Raw genomic sequence first — 19,432 nt, forward strand, 5'->3', positions numbered from 1 at the left:
AGGATAGAGCAAAAAAGAAAAAAATAATCAGCTGAAAATTTAACAACTGTCAACCCTGTAATGGCTGCAAATGTTAATGAATGTTGGGAACATGTGGTCCATGATAAGTGGAGAAGAGAATGGAGGCGGTTGAAAGGGGGAAAATTTGGGTCTGGTCAAAGAAAATAATACAAAGATTGTAATTTTGTATTTCTAAAGAAGACATCAGAATTATAAAATGGAACTCAAAATTAATACTTTATAATAGAGAAAAAGTACTACTGCTTATATGTAGGTTTTAAGAAATCAGCATCATGTATAAACACCATACACATTTTGCTATAAAGTTCATTACTCAATAATGCCCTTTACACCACACAATGTCCTTTACCATGCAAACTATATAAAGGAAAATTCTAACTGCATGAATGAGTTTTAAGTATCTGAATGTGTTGCAGAACAAAATGGAATAAAAATTAAACACTTACTATCAACTTGACTATAAGAGGAAGTTACTGTGTCAAGGTGGGCAGAGAGAAAATAAGAACAGGGAATACCCAACAGTTATTTCAAACAAAAAGTAGACACATCATCACGTATTTCTTTTGTATACATTACTTAGTATTCACGACTTCTATGAAATCTTTAAAGAGTAGTGACGTGACATGTAAACTTTTAAGTAGTAAAGTCTTGGACTTTAAAAGGTGTTTTTCACATCCAATGTAACTTACTTTAAAACAAATTATTTCAGAAGATTATCTAAGTGTCACAAACAAGCAACACATATATACTGCAATTTTATTTCAATCGCACAAACGAAGTTAGCGTGTAGGAAATTGAAGTGAAACAAATTTAAACGAAATAGTTACGGTAAAAATAGAAAACTGAAAATTCTAAAAAGGAAGTACACCTAAAAAGCATGAGAATTCAACATTCATTAGTGTTTCATTTTCAGTTTTGATTGACACTTGATGCTTGCAAATTTTTAAACAAACTTTTAAATCATGATGACTATTCTGAAGAGATTTCAGCACCAGCACTAAGATTTGTACATTCAGTTTGTTTGCAATTGACTTGTGAGCCATTTACATAGTGGATAGTACAGATTTGTCACAGGTCAGATCACAGTGTTGAGGAAAGCAGTACCTTCCTGTCATGAGAAAGGATCCCCTAAACTGTACTCAGCTTAAGACATCCAATGTACAAGAGCACAAAAACCATCATAATAATGTGGTTCCAGAGAACATAGTTTTGATAAGGTAAAGAACTTAGGCTTCTGTTTCCCACTGTAATTACTGAAATCTCTAATAATGACACAACTGTCATGTATGTGACAGCAAATGTATATAATAATTCATTCAGACTTCTTGGAAAGAACACATTTAGCAATCTGGGATGATGGAAAATACAGCGTGATTCAACACTGGTTTTTTTTTTCTTTTGTCATTTTACACAGACATCATGTTAATATTAGACCAAGGCACAAAACGTTTAGTGCATAAACCCAGTTTCTTTTAAGATTTAGCATTTTATTTTAGTCTCTTATCTTAGTTTGGACCACTTGTACCCAGTACTCTACCTACTCTAAACTATTTAACTTATCCAACAAAATCAAAAGAGGTTTCTGACCAGATTTATAGGGGACATAACTGTTTATATTATCAAAGTGTTTGCATAACCAAAAGTACAATAATAAAGATGAAAATGCCTCCTATTTCTTTTAGAAAATACGTCATAAGCTTGCTGCATCTTTGATGTTTTTACTACTACTGCATGACAATGAATATCTGATAGAAAAAAGAAATGTATACTTGAATTATGATAGCTCATCCATCACAGTTTAATCTATAAGTGAAATTTCTACAGAAATAGGAACTATTTTAACAAAGGAAAAAAAATCCCTCATCCAAACTCCTTTGTAGTGGCAAATGCTGCAAATCTGCAGCATTTAGAAAACTACACTATCAACAAGCTCTGCTTTATGGACAGAGATGTACAAAATCTAGAAAGCAGATGAAAGTGAATTATTTCAAAATTTTAGTAAAACTTCTGATAATCAGAGTTCAAAGCAAATATGGCACATAACAACTCAAGCATAAATCAAGATGGAGAGCCTGGAGAGTTTGATTTCTTAAATTTTCCAAAAAGCTATCATTGCAACATATAAGATTTCTCCCTTATTTTAACCTTACCAGTTTCAAAGGAAAAAAAAGTGGCTTCCATATAGACAGCATGTGCGCGACGGCACACACACACAGGGTGGAAGGCAGACAGTCTAATTCCTTCTTCCCACCACCCTCAAGTCTCACTTTACTTATTAAAAGAAAACTGCAGAACTCCTTGTTGGTTTTCCTTTACCTAATGATTTCTGTGACCTTAATTGCTGCCATCATTGTTATTTCTTGCATTTCAACATAACAAAATTCAAAAGCAGCTTCATTCAGGAAGATGTGTCTAAATACCTGTGTAACAGCAGGGGTACCTAGGTAATAATAACTGGCAAATTCAGTGATCAAACTTTTGAGTTACACAGTAAGATATTATGTGAAGCTCTGAATCATGTTTCAGACCATTGAAATTACTGGTTAAAATACAAATAGCTGAAGACATGATGTAAAAGATTAAGTACTTGGTTTTGTAACATATTTACCAATTAAAGTCACAAAATATTCCTCATTATTATTCATGCAGGTAACTGAGAAAAAGTGCAGAAATCAACTTCAAATAAAAAATTATTCCTCCCCTTCCTCCCACTCCCCTATACTCTACAAAATGTTTTCCCTGGGACTAGGCCTTGAAAAGGCCACTACATATTAGTGTGACATGCATTACTGTCTGCAATTAAAAAAGCTAACTTTGTGGTGATTGTAATTACATTATAAAAATGTCCACATGCATAAATCTAAAAAAGGTTGAAAACCTACAGTAAATCTACAATATAGTGTTTACATTTGACCACTGGTTTGTGTTATGTAGAAGTCATAGATTTGGTAAAGCATTGTAACAATTTAGGAAGGCATCTAAATCTTTAAATTCTGGACAAATTTTATGTTTTAATCTACAAAATTGCATGAAGGCTAACTTGAGAGACTTCCTATCATTCTAAAATTCCTCAAGCTGAAGAAATCATTTTTCGGACACTGTCTTATAAATATTACCCTTTGAAAGCACTTAAAATTCCATTTGTTCCACATATTATGATCTTAACTTACATAGGCCTGATCTCAATTATTCATGGAATATCAAACATGATAGGAAGAACAAACCTGAGAGAAACATTACAATACAATAGCAAACTTGCTCAATTCTTTACCAGCACTCTCTGCAAAAAAACTTCCTAAGCCTTTCTCCTCTTTATTTTAGCAATGTATTGTGGAAAATGTGCGATTTTATCTTGACATGAAAATATTTCAATGCGTGGTGATTTTGCCTGATGGGTTTTAGTATTTTCTGCATAACTGTTACAGGAACTCTTATATGATTCTCTTCCACTCTGTTGTAAAGGCCAGAAAAAAGCAGCAAACGGAGAGGGAAAGAGCTTATCGCCAGAGTCATAATGTCTGAAGGCTTTCAGAGTAGGTTGGTTTTTCCCTCCTTCTGTTTGTCTCCATTTTCTTCTTACAGCTCATAAAATGTAGGGGTTTGCTGTTGTGAACAGTTGTTGTTTGTAGGATTTTTTTCCTCCAGATTAAAGTCCTATCTCTCCTTAGTCTGTTCCTCTATGCAGTATTTGACTTGCTCAGTTCCTGCCTGATTGCTGGATGGAAAAGAACAAGTATTGAAAATAATATAATGGTAAAGTAAGATAAATGAGTGGTTCATTCTTAAGAAACTTTAAGGATTGTGCTCAAACAGTAATAAAAAGATTAACTTTGCATCTTTCATTGCACACATCTTTAATATTAGAAAGATGATACTAATTTCTATATATTTTCTCCTTTTGTATACAAAATGAAAACACTGAGTATGTGGGCTCAAAAACAAGAGGGCACTGGGATAGGTGAGCAGGGGTAACCTAGAGAAAGATCTGTTCATGTGGATTTCCATCTAAGAAAAGACAACATCTGAATTGAGGGATTTTGTTTAATCCCTATTTATAAAAATAATTTCCATTATATGAAGGAGAAACCTCCTCCCCAAAACCCTAATCCTAAAAGGGCAGGACTATGGAAGTCATTGCCCTCAAGTAATCAACTGGGCATTTCCTTATTTGCATTTTCTTAAAAATGGTGAATCTTAAACATTGTTTATAGGAATAGTAAATTTGTCCAGATACTTACCATCAATGAGCTCTTCTTTTAGCTTTGTTAACTCCTTTCTCATTTCATCTAAAATGTCCTAAAATATTAGAGAAAAATATCAGAAATACAGAAAAAAAAATACCACTAAAAAGATTCTTACTCATATAAAATTTAAAGAATGTCATGAAGTATGATGTGTAGTTTTTTTTTGTTTCCAGAGCCACAATTCTATTTCTTGGAAGACTAGCCTTGGTAAATTTTGTTTTAATATTCTTCCCTTCCCAATCCTGGCTTATTCTAGCCTAGCAATATGTGAAATAGAATGCTTCCTAAAATTAAGATAATTACTCTGTCATCCAGTAAAGGTATGATTCAGATAGTTTCTAGAAATGATAACAGCTGTGCTTTCAATCTAGTCCTCTGGGAACAATCTCAGAGGTGATGCAAAGGAATTTTAGAGGATGAAGATATCACAATAAACTGGACAATCGGCTCTTGGCAAATCTGTTCTTTTGTTTGAAGTATGGAGATTTATTAGGAATCGCCATAGCTGCCAAACCATATTTCAAGGAGTCTAGGATTTCCCTGAAGGGACCTCAGAGATTGCCCTAATGGGTAGGCAGGAAGGTGGATGAGGCCCTGGTTGACCCATGCTGTCCCATACGGCAGGCACCAGCCATATGCAGCTGCTGAAATGAAGCTAATCTGAAATGAGATGTGCTGTAAGTGTAAAACACACACCAGATTTCTCAGATTTAATATGATGAAAATAATGTAAAATAACTCGTTAGTAATTTATAAAAAAAAACATACTTTAAATACATTATTAAGTTTTTAAATTAATGTTGTCCTTTTGTTTTGTATTTTTAAAATGCGGCTACTAGAAAAAATTTAAAATATATACATAGCCCACATTATACTTCTATTAACTGTGGTGCTCAAGACCCTCCTTCAAGAACTGCAGATTTGGCCAGGTGCGGTGGCTCACGCCTGTAAACCCAGCACTTTGGGAGGCCGAGGCAGACGGATCACTTGAGGCTGGGAAATTTGAGACCAGCCCGGCCAACATGGTGAAACCCCGTCTCTACAAAAACTACAAAAGTTAGCCGGGTGTGGAGGTGCACATCTGTAATCCCAGCTACTTGGGAGGCTGAGGCAGGAGAATCGCTTGAACCCGGGAGGCAGAGGCTGCAGTGAGCCAAGATCGCACCACTGCACTCCAGCCTGGGCGGTAGAGTAAGACTCTGTCTCAAAAACAAAAAACAAACAAAAAACCCCCCTGCAGATTCAAGATTAGAGGTCCTATGACAAAGTGACACAATTTCAATGGGTGAAAAGTAACAGCTGTCCTTTGGAAGGATTAGTCTTGAATTGTGTGACTTTAACACTGAATACCCCAGGAAAAATTAAATTGCTCTGTTAAAGTTTACCTTTTGAAAAGCTTCTCATGTTTAAAATAAAACTATCAATTAAAGTCTTCATTTTAACAATGGAAAAGACTGAGACACAGAAGTTATTAAACTCACAGATATCCTGATCCAAATTACTCTTTACATCTCATCCCCCAAATCAAATCTATTCCTCTGTTATCCTCCATTCTTCAGATAACCAAGAATTGACCATGTTTTGAAGTATGTGGAAGTGCTCTATTTTAAAATCTTTTTCCAGAAAGCCACATTCAATACAGAGCAAAACAAGGGCTTGATTTTCAATGACCACATGCTCCCCTTTAAGATCATATAACTGAATTTAACTTTTCAAATAGCTTTGCAGTATGAAAATTCAGTTTATCTAAAAAATGTATTTCATCTCTTCTGTGAATAAGGTATTTTAAATCACAATCCTATCATTTACTACTTCTTCCTGAGCACACAGGTATTAAATATAATGCATATGTACCCAAATGTGGACAGTATCTTTTTTTATACAAAATTGAGATAACTGTACACATCTGTTTTGTTACCTAACACAGGCAAGTATTCACAATTTACTATTAAGCATACTAAATTCTGATCCCTTGAAGCCTACAGAGCCTCTACTCCACCACAATATTTTCTTTGAATACATTTCTGGAATTCACATCACTGAGTTCAAGGTAAGATAATTTTTCAGGCTTTTGATTTTGTGTTTCCAAACTGCTATTTAGAAAGCTGACGTATAGAAGAGTGCCTATTTCCTCGCACTCTTGCCAAAATCAGATTTGTTGCATTCGATTTTGCCAATACAATACAGTAACTGAAAAGTAAAAGCCCCATTGTTTTCTTTACAACTGCACACCATGCACTTACATTTAAACCTTATGCTGTTATCACTGAATCACAGCCCCATCCTCCACTACCTCTGGAACTTCATGCAAACTCAATGAACTGGAAGTGTACATTTGAAAAAATACAGTACTACTAATGCCACTGTTTAATTTGTATAACAATAGCTCTACGGTCTTTCTAAGTATATTCAGGATCCATGTCAAAGATATGCATATGAGATATTTTTTAAAAAGAAATAAGTACAAATAAAGCTGTCACTGAGCGCCCACCTGCTTCAGTCTGTCATAGTCAAGTCCTTCCGTCTGGACTCCATTGGCACTGGGCTGTGATAAGGGTGTGGATTTTGGTCTGCATAAATGAAATTTCCAGGACAGGTAAACAACATTCTTAACACTTAATAAGTTCATAAATAATTGCAAATTTGCCAACCCAACACCAGATTTAAATACATTTCTTTAAAATAGCCATTTTGTTAAAAAGTATCAGAATTGTAGAGCTGATTAGGACATAAAACAAAATTTTTTCACTTTTCTCAGTATTTCTTATTTATAAAGAAACTAGAAAAAGGTGACAAGATGGTAAGACTTCTTCAGAAAAGAGTAGAAGACGGTATTCTTTGGGCGTGAGGTAACCAGATAATGTGGCATGTTGACCAAGACAGTGAAGAAGAGGCCAGCTGGAACATCTGAGGCTCAAATAACACAATCTTGTTTTGTCTTTCTTTTGAACTTTTACATCATCTACTTAAATATCTGGGGGCAAACCAGTGAAAGGAGAAACATAAAGACTTGAATGTTTTACACTAACATAAATCAGCTTACAAAGTTGATGCCTTGGATTGTAGGAAGAAAACATTTTTAGTGAGCATGATTTGCTTTATACATATTATTCCATTTCAAGCATCAAAATAAAAAATGTTTTAAAAATGTTTATTAGATTAGATGTGACTATTTCCTTGTGAAAATTTTATGGAGACGTCATTTGAATGTTGTGTTTCAGGCTAACTACTTCCACACATTTATTAAATAAAAAGGAAATGCCAAACAGAAGCAGATTGTCAATTATTATTGCACTTTCAAAAGTTTAGTTTCTATTATAATTCTTAGTAAGTCAATGATTAGGTATATTTTAAACAAGTTTCAGCACCAAATAAACCAGTCATGGTGCCCTCTCCAATTGTGGCAATAAAAGAATCCTCAGTGGAAAACCTAGAGTTTTAATTGGGCACGCCTCTGGGTTCTGGTTTAGTCTAGTACGAGCCACGAATAAATGCAACTTAAAACCATCAGGCAAATCATATATTCCCAATTTTGCAGAGTACCAACGTTAGCAATCTGAAGCAAGACCCAAAAGGCATAATAAATTTTTCCAAGTTATAATTTTATAATTCTTATAAGACATAAAATACTTTAAACCCATAGGCATGGTTCCTGAAGATTAAACACTGAGTTAATCTTTTTGTTGTTGTTGTTGCTGCTGTTTATGAGATGCAGTCTTGCTCTGTCGCCCAGACTGGAGTGCAGTGGCGCGACCTTGGCTCACTGCAGCCTCTGCCTCCTGGGTTCAAGCCATTCTCCTGCCTCAGCCTCCAGAGTAGCTGGGATTACAGGTGCGCCACAAGGACTGGCTAATTTTTTTTTGTATTTTGAGTAGAGACAAGGTTTCACCATGTTGGCCAGGCTGGTCTCGAACTCCTGACTTCATAATTTGTCTACTTCAGCCTCCCAAATTGCTGGGTGTAGGTGTGAGCCACCACGCCCGGCCTGTTAATCTGCTTTACTATCAAAATGTATTACTGCTTAAAAGACTGTTAGGAAGCAAGTTGTCCAATGTTACCTTATTAGGTATCTGCTTATATGAATGGGGGGAAATAATAACTTTCAGAAAATTTCATTCAATAAGCACTGAGCTAGGCACTGTAGGGAATAAGATTTATATGAAATATTTCCTTTCCTCTTGTGAGGCTACACCTTCTTACTTTGCTAGGGAAGACTACTAAATTCCAAGGTCACTTAAGATTTACTGAGATCCATAAAATGCAAGTCATGGTGCCCTATGCAGAGTCACGTCTGGCAAATAGTCTTACAGTTTAGGACACCATCATTTCATGTACTCACTCATGCTACCTATTCCTGTTCTCTAGAATTAAACTATAATGCATACTCTGCTTTTCTTTTACATTTCTCATTTAAGTGGTCCATTTAGCTAGTTATTTTCTCAAGTTATATAATGAATACCTCTGAAATTCACATGAACAACTACAGTCTGCTATTTAATTGGGCAAGTATGTTACGAATATATCCATATTTACTAGGCAATGCAAAAAATTATTGTCATGTAATAAAAACAATTGTGGAAACATGCAAATTTTTAAAAATTTAATTCATGCTAACATGCAATCCATCACCACCACCACCATGATAATTAACTAAAGGGGGGAACTTTTCATACTGAAGGAAAGATGTAATCACCACTTTTTTTCTTAACTTTACCAAAAAAGTTTATCAGTAACATCCCAGGGGGTACTATGTGTGAAAGCGGCAAGATAACTGAGCAGATTTACTACATTAAAATATATATATATATTTTTGAACACAGGGTCTCATTCTGTCACGCAGGCTGCAGTGCAGTGGCATGATCTCAGCTCACTGCAGCCTTGACCTCCTGGGCTCAAGCCTTCTTCCCACCTCAGCCTCCCACAGGCACATGCAACCATGCCCAGCTAATTTTTGTATGTTTTATAGAGACAGGGTTTAACCACATTGCCTAGGCTAGTCTCAAGCTCCTGGACTCAAGTGATCCTCCTGCCTAGGCCTCCCAAAGAGCTGGGATTATAGGCATGAGCCATGGTACCCAGCCTTAAAAATTTCATTGTTAAATGCTATTTTTCTATGTACTAGCAAATTTTCTAAAGAAATATTTTGGCCAAAACAAACCACCTCAAAAAAAAAAAAAAAAAAAAAAGCAGAAAAAACTATTTCACTAGTGGAATATAAACATTTTGTGAAGATTTAACTGGCTGACAAAATTAACTTGTTAAGTAGTTCAATCATTAATAGCATAAAAATAATTTTAGCTAGTAAGAATTTGGCCAGAGTCTGCTTACTGAACTCCCAACTCACTGTGATACACATCCACTATGAACAGCATTTAATTCATATTCCCAGTGGACCTGATGTAAATTTAAAAAAAAAAAAAAGATGTGTAAAATAACATAAATATATTTCAGTTATTTCTAACCTATGGGTTTTCATCATAATTGATCACAAAATGAGGATTTCTCAGGTTTTTATTTTACTTTTTTTTTTAGAGAGGGTCTCATTTTGTCACCCAGGCTAGGGTGTAGGGTGCAGTGGTGTGATCATGCCTCACTGCAGCCTCTTAACTCCTATGCACAAGATATCTTCCTGTCTTAGCCTCCTGAGTAGCTGGGGCTATAGGCACAAGCCACCAGGCCCAGCTAGTTTTTTTTATTTTTTGTAAAGATGGGGTCTCGCTATGTTTCCCAGGCTGGTCTTGAACTCCTGGCCCCAAATGATCATCCAGCCTTGGCCTCCCAAGGTGCCAAAACTGTAGGTGTGAACCACCGTGCTGGGCCAGTTTTTATTATTTTATGATGAGAGTGTTGCCTTTAAACATCTGCCTATAAAATGACTGTACTACTATATTTAAGTCCCTATTCTGCCACATTAATTGTGTAAGTAACTGAAAAGCATTTGAGAATTTTTTTTAGCTGTCAATTTTTTTAATTAAGAAAAAACTAGTTCATATCTTAAGTGTTCCTAATTAAAAAATGGTATAATAGGGCTCACCTAGAAAACAATCTACTCAGGGTGTTAGATGTTAAATTGTCCAAGATAACTTACTACAAAGTATCTAGGAAACAGAGATTTTCCTCAAAGAATCCACAACCGTGGCTTTAATATTAGCCCGTGTTCCAGTAACAGATGGAAAAGGATCTTCTATCTACTTTTTTGAAACCTTGTCTTACAGTCATAAGGCAAACAGCCTTTAAAAGAAAATGCTTAGGCTACAAATGGCCTAGATAATATATGTGGCCTTAGATTCCCAGTCTAGTATTTCGAGTATGTTTACCATTTGTATTTATCCTAATCCAACTGTGAAGTGATGGCAGAATTTTTAAAAGGTATTCAAAATAAAGAAAAAAAAAATCTCCCTTGTGGTGATTACCAATCCAGGTAGAAAAAGCTCAGCCCTATCCTGAACATGTTATTTAGAAGTCTCAAATCACAACGTCACAGCAGGATGATACCTGTGTAATGAATCATAGGACCTGTTGTCAAAAACAATCTGATTTTTCCTTGGAGAATCCCGTCTATGAAGGGGAAAACCATTGAAAGGGATACACAATAGAACTTTAAAAAATAATTCTCATTATGTTACTGTTTTATAGGTTGTTAATAGCAAACCAAACAATAATTGAGTCTATTAACCTTAAAATAACCAATTTTTCCCCAATAAAAAAGATATTTTAAGACTACTTTTAGTTATGTGAAGATACCAGTTACAGAAAATTTTAAAAATCACTACACAATGGCTACTTTTTATAGGTTGTTAGGCACAGTAAGTATATGAAAGTATAAAAAATTAACTCTTCTCAGGAGGCATGTAAAGGACTAGTTTTCCCATCTTGAATACAAGATCTGTAAGGTCTTAATAATCACAGATGAATGCACCAACCTTCCAAATGTTATAATCCAGTCATAATTTGAAGCATTTTTAACCAAACATTCTTGCTTTTACTCTTAACAAACACAGCAATATGCAATATCTCATGTATATTATGGGATATTAATCCATCTTACACTAACATAATTTTGACAAAGCTATTCCAAAGATAAATGGGCACCTTCACTACAATGCAAGGATGAGACATACTTAAAGCAGCTAATACACCTGCTTTCCAAAGGAACAGGGAAATAACTTAGGAAGAAAAGCAATACAGTTCTTACTCTTTTAAACGTATTTTTAAAATCCTTTATGGTTTAAAACAGCTTTTGTGAAATTTAAAAACCTACGTACCAGTAGTTGGATCAAATCTATCAAAAGATATATGAGTGGTCAGGAAATAATCAGGGTTTCAGAATTTCTATTTTGGGAAATGGGAGGAAAACCACCTAACAGAATTGTAACATGATTATGGTGCACTATTAGATATTAAGAATCAAGATTCAACTCATTTATATAAAATTATTTTCAAAATGGTGACCTTTAGAGCACTTACTAAATTTCCAAGTCTGGAAAAAAAAAAGAAATCTTTTTTTTCCCTACTCTGGAATTAGGAAAAATAAAAAAATCTTTCAAAGAACAACTTTTCCTTTACTAAATGGACCAAATACATCAAAGAATGTATTCCATTTGGAGAACCTCATCCATGTCCATTCTAAGGCATGACTTCTGCCATCAACATAGGCTTAGCTTTAGTTCACTATGGAATGCAGATCAACGAAGCAGGATGAAGAGAAAGAACAAATGACACATGACAGGTCTGCAGACTGGAGTGCAATAGCGCGATATCAGCTCACTGCAACCTCCGTCTCCCAGGTTCAAGTGATTCTCGTGTCTCAGCCTCCCAAGTAGCTGGGATTGCAGGTGTGTGCCGCCATGCCCAGTTAATTTTTGTATTTTTAGTAGAGACGGGGTTTGATCATGTTAGCCAAGCTGGTCTCGAATTCGTGACCTCAGGTGATCCACCCACCTCAGCCTCCCAAAGTGCTGGGATTACAGGCATGAGCCACCACGCCTGGTCAGCCCCTTGTTATGGGCTTGATAAATTAGCACTTCATAATGTGGTACTGAAGAAAATCCAACCGGTAGAGATACGTTAGAAGGCCATCTCAGTTAGGAGTCTGAGAAACATAAATGTGCAATTTTTCTACTCTACTGAAAACACATGTACACCAAAAGCAATTCCCCTCTTTCTTCTAAAGCAAAATATGATCATCTTTCAATCACTTAGAAACTAAAAGCTTTTATACATTCCAAAAGGTCTAGTTTCTTTGTGGAGCTTAAACAACTGTGTCATTACCAAATCTTCTTTCCTACTAGCAGAAAGCTCCACATAGAAAGCCAAATCCAAATTCAGACTCAGACTAACACAGAACACGTCTGTGATAATATAAAGTCTATCCTTGTACTTCTCTTTATTAGGTTTCTATAATTAGAGTCAAGTTGCTTTTTACAAGACAAAAATAAGGCAAATAGCTCAGAAAGAAAAGACAAAATACCTTTTGGTTTCTAAATACGTACTTTTTTTCTTTTCTGGAAAAATACAAGTCCTTTAAACTTTATACAAGTCTCATAAACCAAGAAAACGTTTCACCTGTGTTCAGGAGCTGTGATATAAATTTCGTCATGAAAATAAAGTATGCCTAGCTAAAGGAAGAACAAATTTGCCTAAACATGCCCACACGTACTTGTATAAACAAGTATTAGCTAGCCTTGTTTCTGGATACTATCTTTTCTAACTTGATTACATGTACACGTTTCAAATGAGATAGGGAAATACATGTTTCTACTTTACAAATTCAAAGATGTAGGTTTCATTTTGCTCTTTTCTCTCCAGCTGATTTTCAGGTTTAAAAAAGGCTCCAAAAGTTATGTTTATATATATATATACACACACACACACACACATACACATACACACTATGTCATTGGGACTACTGGGGAAATGTGACTATATACTATATTAGATAATATTATTGTTCAGTGTTAAATTTCTTGAGAGTAATAATGGTATTCTGGTTACAAAGCAGATGTCCTGGTTCTTCCAAAAAACACTAAAGTATTTAGGGTGAAACACTTCTTATTTGTGAACTGCTTTGAAACTAATCAGAGGGGGAAAAAAGTGTGGATATGTAGATAGTTAAGACAAGTGGGGCAAAATGTTGACAACTGTTAAACCTAGGAAATGGGTATACACATATTCACTGTACTATCCTTTTAATTTTTCTGTAGTTTTGAATTTTTCAAAATACAAACTGGGAAAGACAAAGCTATCTTAAAATCTCAGATCATCTGGTTAATAAATGTAGGGTATAATTTATCAATCACTAGTAATGTAGATGAGTAATATATAATGAGGCTTGGTGGGTGTCCAATACTAGGAGGATCATGAGAGTTTTATGGACTCCTTGTATGATTTCTTACCATTCAATTTTTTTTCTATACTAAGATTGCACTGATTTCTTTTTTTATACAAATAAAATATAAAACTTAAGAGAAAAAAGTTGATACCTGGAGATAACAGGTGACTTGCTGCCATTCATTGTATTTGTTCTTTCCCAAGGTTTTCTTGTTGGTTCTTTAAAAACAAAGAACAAAAGTTATTAAATATACGCTTCCAGAGTTATTATAAAACAAAAAACAAAATACTAAATCTCATTATACCTGTTTACATAGCAGTAATATAAATAAAAATTTAAAATCTAAACTTTAGTTGAAATCTGTAAGGATTCTAATTTGCACAATGCCAGACCTCAAAATGAGAAGAAATTATAAACCAGTACGGGAAGTTTCCAAGGAAAAATTTACATTGTTAAGTCTAAAATATTATAATTCTATAAACTGGATGGTAAGGAGTTTCTCTAATAAAAAAAGGATAGTAAGAATAAAGTAGGATAATTTTAAAATTAGGATAGTTCAATTAATTAAAATGGAGTATTACTGACACTGTTTTAAATTACTTTTACCACCAATGATAAAAACAATAAGTATAACTTATAATATGTTCATGTATTTCAACATTTAATCTAAATCCAAATAGTCCCTCTTGGGAAAAAAAATAGGAGCAACTCAAACTGAATTTCAGAATCCTGAAATTCTACTGTACTTCCTTGATTCTTAAACAATGAATTATTGGGACTTTGCCAATAATTCCAGTCAAACATAAACAAGTTCGCTCTAAGCTCTTATTACAAAAGACACTATGTAGTCAGTGACTCACTAGCTGGCTGTCTATTGTGCTTGAATTGTTTTTCTAATCTGGGCTGACTCACTGATGCTGTCACTGGCCTCACTACATGACTGGGTAAAATCAGAAGTAGAATCTTGTCATGGAGGAAAGAATTTGGGCCACATGACAATGAAGTCTATTCATGAGTTGTGATCTCATTGTGTAGTTTTAACTAAAACTGCTCTGAGTTCCAATTCAGCTCCTCAACTGGCTTCTGCACATTCTCAGGTAGCTTATGGTCCCTTCAAAGTACACTTACGCAAAAATAAACTCACACTCTTCCATGAAGCCCTGCTTTTGGTTCTGGATTTCTGATGCATGCAGGCATTACGTGTGAAACCTTAAAAGTCATTATTGATCTTGCTTTACTCCTCATCAACCAAATTCCTTCTTTTTTATATTCCTTCTTTTGTATTCTAACAGCTAACACAGTCTCTCAATGACCGCCACAGTGGTGGCAAGTTCCACACATGACCAGGAAGATCAAATTGGATGGGGTTTGGGACGGGCAGAATCAGAAACATATCCAGCTGACACCAGTCCAAGCAGGTGAAAAGAGGGAAGTCCTGAATGAAACTGAGGGACACCTGGACAGGGAGGGGAACGGTCATCAGACACTGTCACTAAAGAGGTGGCAGGTGGAAGGATGAGGGAGTAATTCTAAAGTGGATAAGATGTAGCAAGTGCTACCTTTTAATAGCTGGCTGAGGTCCTTTCCCAGTCAGCCAAACCAGAACCATCTTTTAGTCTTAAAGGTCATCTGGTTGTGAGAAAGAGCTGTTCAGCTGGCTCTGCGGAAGCTGAGAAGCAAGGGCCTCTTCTCTCTAAGGAGCTCGGCTGTGTTTCAGGAGGAGCAAGGGCTGGGTTCCCTTCAGAGGATCTTTACTGGCATGCGTATAGAGCTTCCTAATTGGTCTGCCTATCTCAATCCTCCCTAGTTTTAATGGGAAAACCGCAAGTGCTATTTTAATGTGCCTCAAACGGTTTCAGTGGATTAAATGTCCACTGAACTCAGTACTGGCAGGATAAAGTCTAAACTCTTGATAATTTTATAAAAGGCTCTCAACATTTTTGTTTCTAACTCATATTTCCAAACTTTCCCCCACAACACTCTTCAAAAAGAATTCCCCGTTCTAGTCTATTTCCTATTTCCTAATCTCTTCTTGCTCATCTCCAACTCCATACCTTTGCTCAAGCGATACTTACATTCTGAAATATCACACCTTCCCTCACTTTCAGCCAAACTAAATACTCTTCAAGGCATACTAAGATGTCACTTTTCTCTACAAAGATGACTCAGGTGACTCGTATGTGTCATCTCCTCCCTCTTTGACACACATTACTTAGTATTCAACATGTGGTTGTAAAAGGTTAACTTTACACCTGTGTGTCTCATCTTCCCAGCTGGACCAAGAGTTTTTTCGTGCTTAGGACTTTTCACTTCAGGTGCCTGACACAATGTCAATTTAAAAACGGAATGAAACAAGTGACAAAAGAGGCCCTGCCCTTTTTGCTTATATATATGACACACACACAAATTCTGCGCATTAGTTTTTTCATATTTTATATAAGGGGTTATACATTATAAGGAATTTTTAACTTGGAGTCCACGGATAACCTTCAAGAAATTCATGAACATTCTGAAATTATGAACAAATCTGAATAAAAATACAATTTTCCTCCCTGGAAAAAGGATCTATAGCTCTCATCATATTCTAAAGGTTCTGTGACCCCGAACTATGGTTCAGATTTACAACATCTATGCGGTACTAATGACAGCATATATAATTAATTTTGGCTTACAGAAAGAAGGATAAAGCTAAAATAAGTGGGTCACAAAGCAGTGAATTTTTAATTAAAGTAACATAAATTGAACCCTATTCAGAGGGAAAACAAAGCCATGGATGTTAATTATGGTACAGCAATCAGTCTACTGAAGAGTCACTATTTAATAATGAGAATGAGGAATGGGGTGGAGGGTGTGTGAAAAGATGGATTACAATCACAAAAAACAAAAACAGAAGTACTTAAAAAAAAAAAAAGGGAATTCTAGGTGGCACATTGTGGCTCACGCCTGTAATCCTAGCACTTTGGGAGACTGAACCAGCTGGATCACTTGAGTTCAGGAGTTTGAGACCAGCCTGGGCAACATGGTGAAACCCTATCTCTACCAAAAATGCAAACAATTAGCCAGGAGTGGTGCCATGTGCCTGTGGCCTCAGCCACTTGGGGGGTTGGGGGGCTAAGGGGGGAGGATCACTTGAGCCTAGGAGGTGGAGGATGCAGTGAGCCAAGATCGCATCACTGCACTCCAGCCTGGGCAACAGAGTGAGACTCCATCTCGAAAAAATAAAACAATGAAAATTAAAAAGGTAACTGTAGATGCAATTGGTTGTCTTTAAATCAAAACTGTAGGAATATAAGCATTTCTCTATACTGGTTTCCTATGGACCACTCTAGATATTAACTCATCAAGTTTATTTATGTTGTTTCATTTCAGAATAAATAAGGAGTTGGATATTCCAGCCCTTAGTCTTTAATCAAATATGAAGAAATAACATGTGAATATGTAATGAGTTCGTATTCTCATCTTGGATACAGCACTCATCAAGTACCTCTAGTGAAATATACTGTGTTAATATTCTAGGTGATTTACTGGATGATCAAAAATTCTCAATGTCAGAAATTTCACTGAATTCAAGAACACTTCCCCAAAATTTTAAGGAGACTTTTTAAGTTTACAAATCAGAAACTTTATTCCCTTAATTATCAATATCACCCAAATGAATGGCTAGGATACCCTTCTCAATTTGAGAATGTTCTGAGGGAAACTGCAGTACTAACTAGCATGCTCACTTTATTTTTACCTTTAGGAAAACAATTATGAAAAATACTTCTCGTCATCTAATAGTACATTAATATTTTCCTTATTTTAGTAAGTAACCTCAAGAAAGTAACAGCAGCTTCCAGGAGGAAAACAGTTAATTAATGCTTTCAGGTGTGAACAAAGAACTCTGGCATTTTGGTGTCTAGTCACTTGGTCCAAACACGGGGAAACGGGGAATTTTTAACTGGGGAGTATTAATACTTTCAGAGAAAGTTTATAAAGGTTAAAATATTTATCTTGAACTTACCAGGTGTACTTGTTGAAGACGCCTTAGAAGTTACAGGCTCTGAATCTTCCTAAATATACAGATACATATTAATATCACATCTACCACTCCCCTGCTGCTATATACATTTAGTGTTTTACACGTGCACTTCTAATATTCTTTCTGCCACTCCCCACTTTCTCTTTTATCGGTCTTCTCTCCCTTTCATTTCAGCTTAGACTTCCTTCTTCTCCTGTTTTCAATCACCTCCCCTTCAACTCTCCCCACAGTTCCTTTCCTCATGTGTTCTCCCTGAGAACTTTCACTAGCCAATGCTACAAAGCCAGACACAAGAGACAGATTTGAGGAATGGTATCAAAGGCAGCCAAATGGAGCAAGGGAAACATATTATTTGTTGCACACCAATATATAGCACAGACAAAGCAGACTGTGCCCAGCTGAATCAGGGAGGAGGGCATGAAGGATACACTCTTAAGGGGCACAGCCAATAACCATCGAGCTCCTAGGGGAAAACATATGAATTTAGGCTAATTCCTTCCTTTTAAATTAATGCAAGGGAACTGAGATTCTAAGAGATGAAATGTCATTCACTCATTTAAGGAACAGAATTAAACTCCACAGGTTTGAACTTCAATGCTTTTCCCACAACTCCAAATACTCATTTTACTGCCATTAAAAATTTATAAATAACAGTCAAAACAAGCCACTTCACATGCATAAATAGTTAAAAATTAGCAAATATAAGTTCAAACTAATTAAGTTCAAATTAAATAAATGCTGACACTATTTCCTGAATGGCTGTGCTTGAATACCATATTTTAAGATAGATTATCTTCATTAACTTACACCTTTGTCCTCTTTCTGTTCTGTTTCTACTGTTGACCCCTTTTCAGCAATTCTTCTCCTACAAAGAAGGCAAATCCAATTTTTAAAAATATTATCTGATTCAGTATAAAAACCACTTCTCTATGAGGAAAGAAGTGCATCTAGTTAGTTGTATTCGGAATAAAATTAAAATCCTCTCAATTCTGGGCATGTCCATTATAATGAAATTCCTTACCTCCTGGCCAGCAGGGCACTCATTTCTTCCATTAAACCACTACCCCCTAAAGGAAGGGGTCCATTTCCACGGCCTGTATCTGCTTTAGATGAGGCCGAGTTCACACCAATAGCATTCCCTCCACTTGGGAAAGAGGCATCCTCCATCTTAATGAGAATACACAGACATAATCAACTCCTATGTTAGACAACCATATTTTTATTAATATATTACAGCTAAAACAGAAGGAAACATCAGCATTAATTTTAAAAATCTAAATATTATTTTTAAGCTTTAAGAACCAATAGATTCTTAGCACTGATTTTATATACCAACAAGAGTTTATCAAAACTACTATCAACAAGAATGCAATGAAACATATCATGTGTCTCTTCCTGTGTTGCCCTGAAAAGGGCATAACTTTGCTTTGATAATATTCCTGCTAAAACAACCCCTGCATAACTTGAATCTAATCTTGAGGAAAAATCAGATAAGCCAAACTGAAGGATAACAGGCAAAATAACTGCCTACAGTCTTCAAAAATGCTAGTATTGTGAAAGATTGAGGAATTATCATAAAGTAGATCAAAGAGACATTAGAACTAAATGCAGTAAATGATCTTGCACTATGAAAAAAATTGTCACTAAAGATGTCATTGGACTACAGACAAAATTTGAATATTAATACATTTGTAGATTACAGTATTCTATCAATGTTAACTTTCCTGATTTTGATAATTATATTACTGGTTATGCAGGTAAATGTCCTTGTTCTTATAAAATTCACACTGAGGTACTTAGGAAAATAGAAGCTTG

General features: G+C 35.5%; 1 protein-coding gene across 8 annotated transcripts in view; it reads right to left on the reverse strand.

Moving 5' to 3' along the window:
• Nucleotides 1-218: 218 nt before the first annotated feature.
• ENAH (ENAH actin regulator) overlaps nt 219-19,432 on the reverse strand; it is a 159,285-nt gene continuing 140,071 nt past the window's right edge. For 5 of the 8 annotated variants that reach the window (XM_033195237.1, XM_033195236.1, XM_033195231.1 and 2 more), the window contains 7 exons: nt 18,639-18,784; nt 18,425-18,482; nt 17,600-17,648; nt 13,748-13,814; nt 6,757-6,835; nt 4,260-4,317; nt 219-3,736 (listed from right to left, as the gene is read on the reverse strand). In XM_033195237.1, coding sequence (XP_033051128.1) covers nt 3,699-3,736; nt 4,260-4,317; nt 6,757-6,835; nt 13,748-13,814; nt 17,600-17,648; nt 18,425-18,482; nt 18,639-18,784 — 495 coding nt within the window. In that variant the 3' untranslated portion in view covers nt 219-3,698. Of the gene's footprint in view, nt 3,737-4,259; nt 4,318-6,756; nt 6,836-10,760; nt 10,824-13,747; nt 13,815-17,599; nt 17,649-18,424; nt 18,483-18,638; nt 18,785-19,432 lie in introns of all 8 variants that reach the window. The other 3 variants (XM_033195233.1, XM_033195235.1, XM_033195232.1) reach the window with 1 other exon arrangement.

Source organism: Trachypithecus francoisi, unplaced genomic scaffold (assembly GCF_009764315.1).
Source record: "Trachypithecus francoisi isolate TF-2019V2 unplaced genomic scaffold, Tfra_2.0 Lachesis_group5, whole genome shotgun sequence".
NCBI lineage: Eukaryota > Metazoa > Chordata > Mammalia > Primates > Cercopithecidae > Trachypithecus > Trachypithecus francoisi.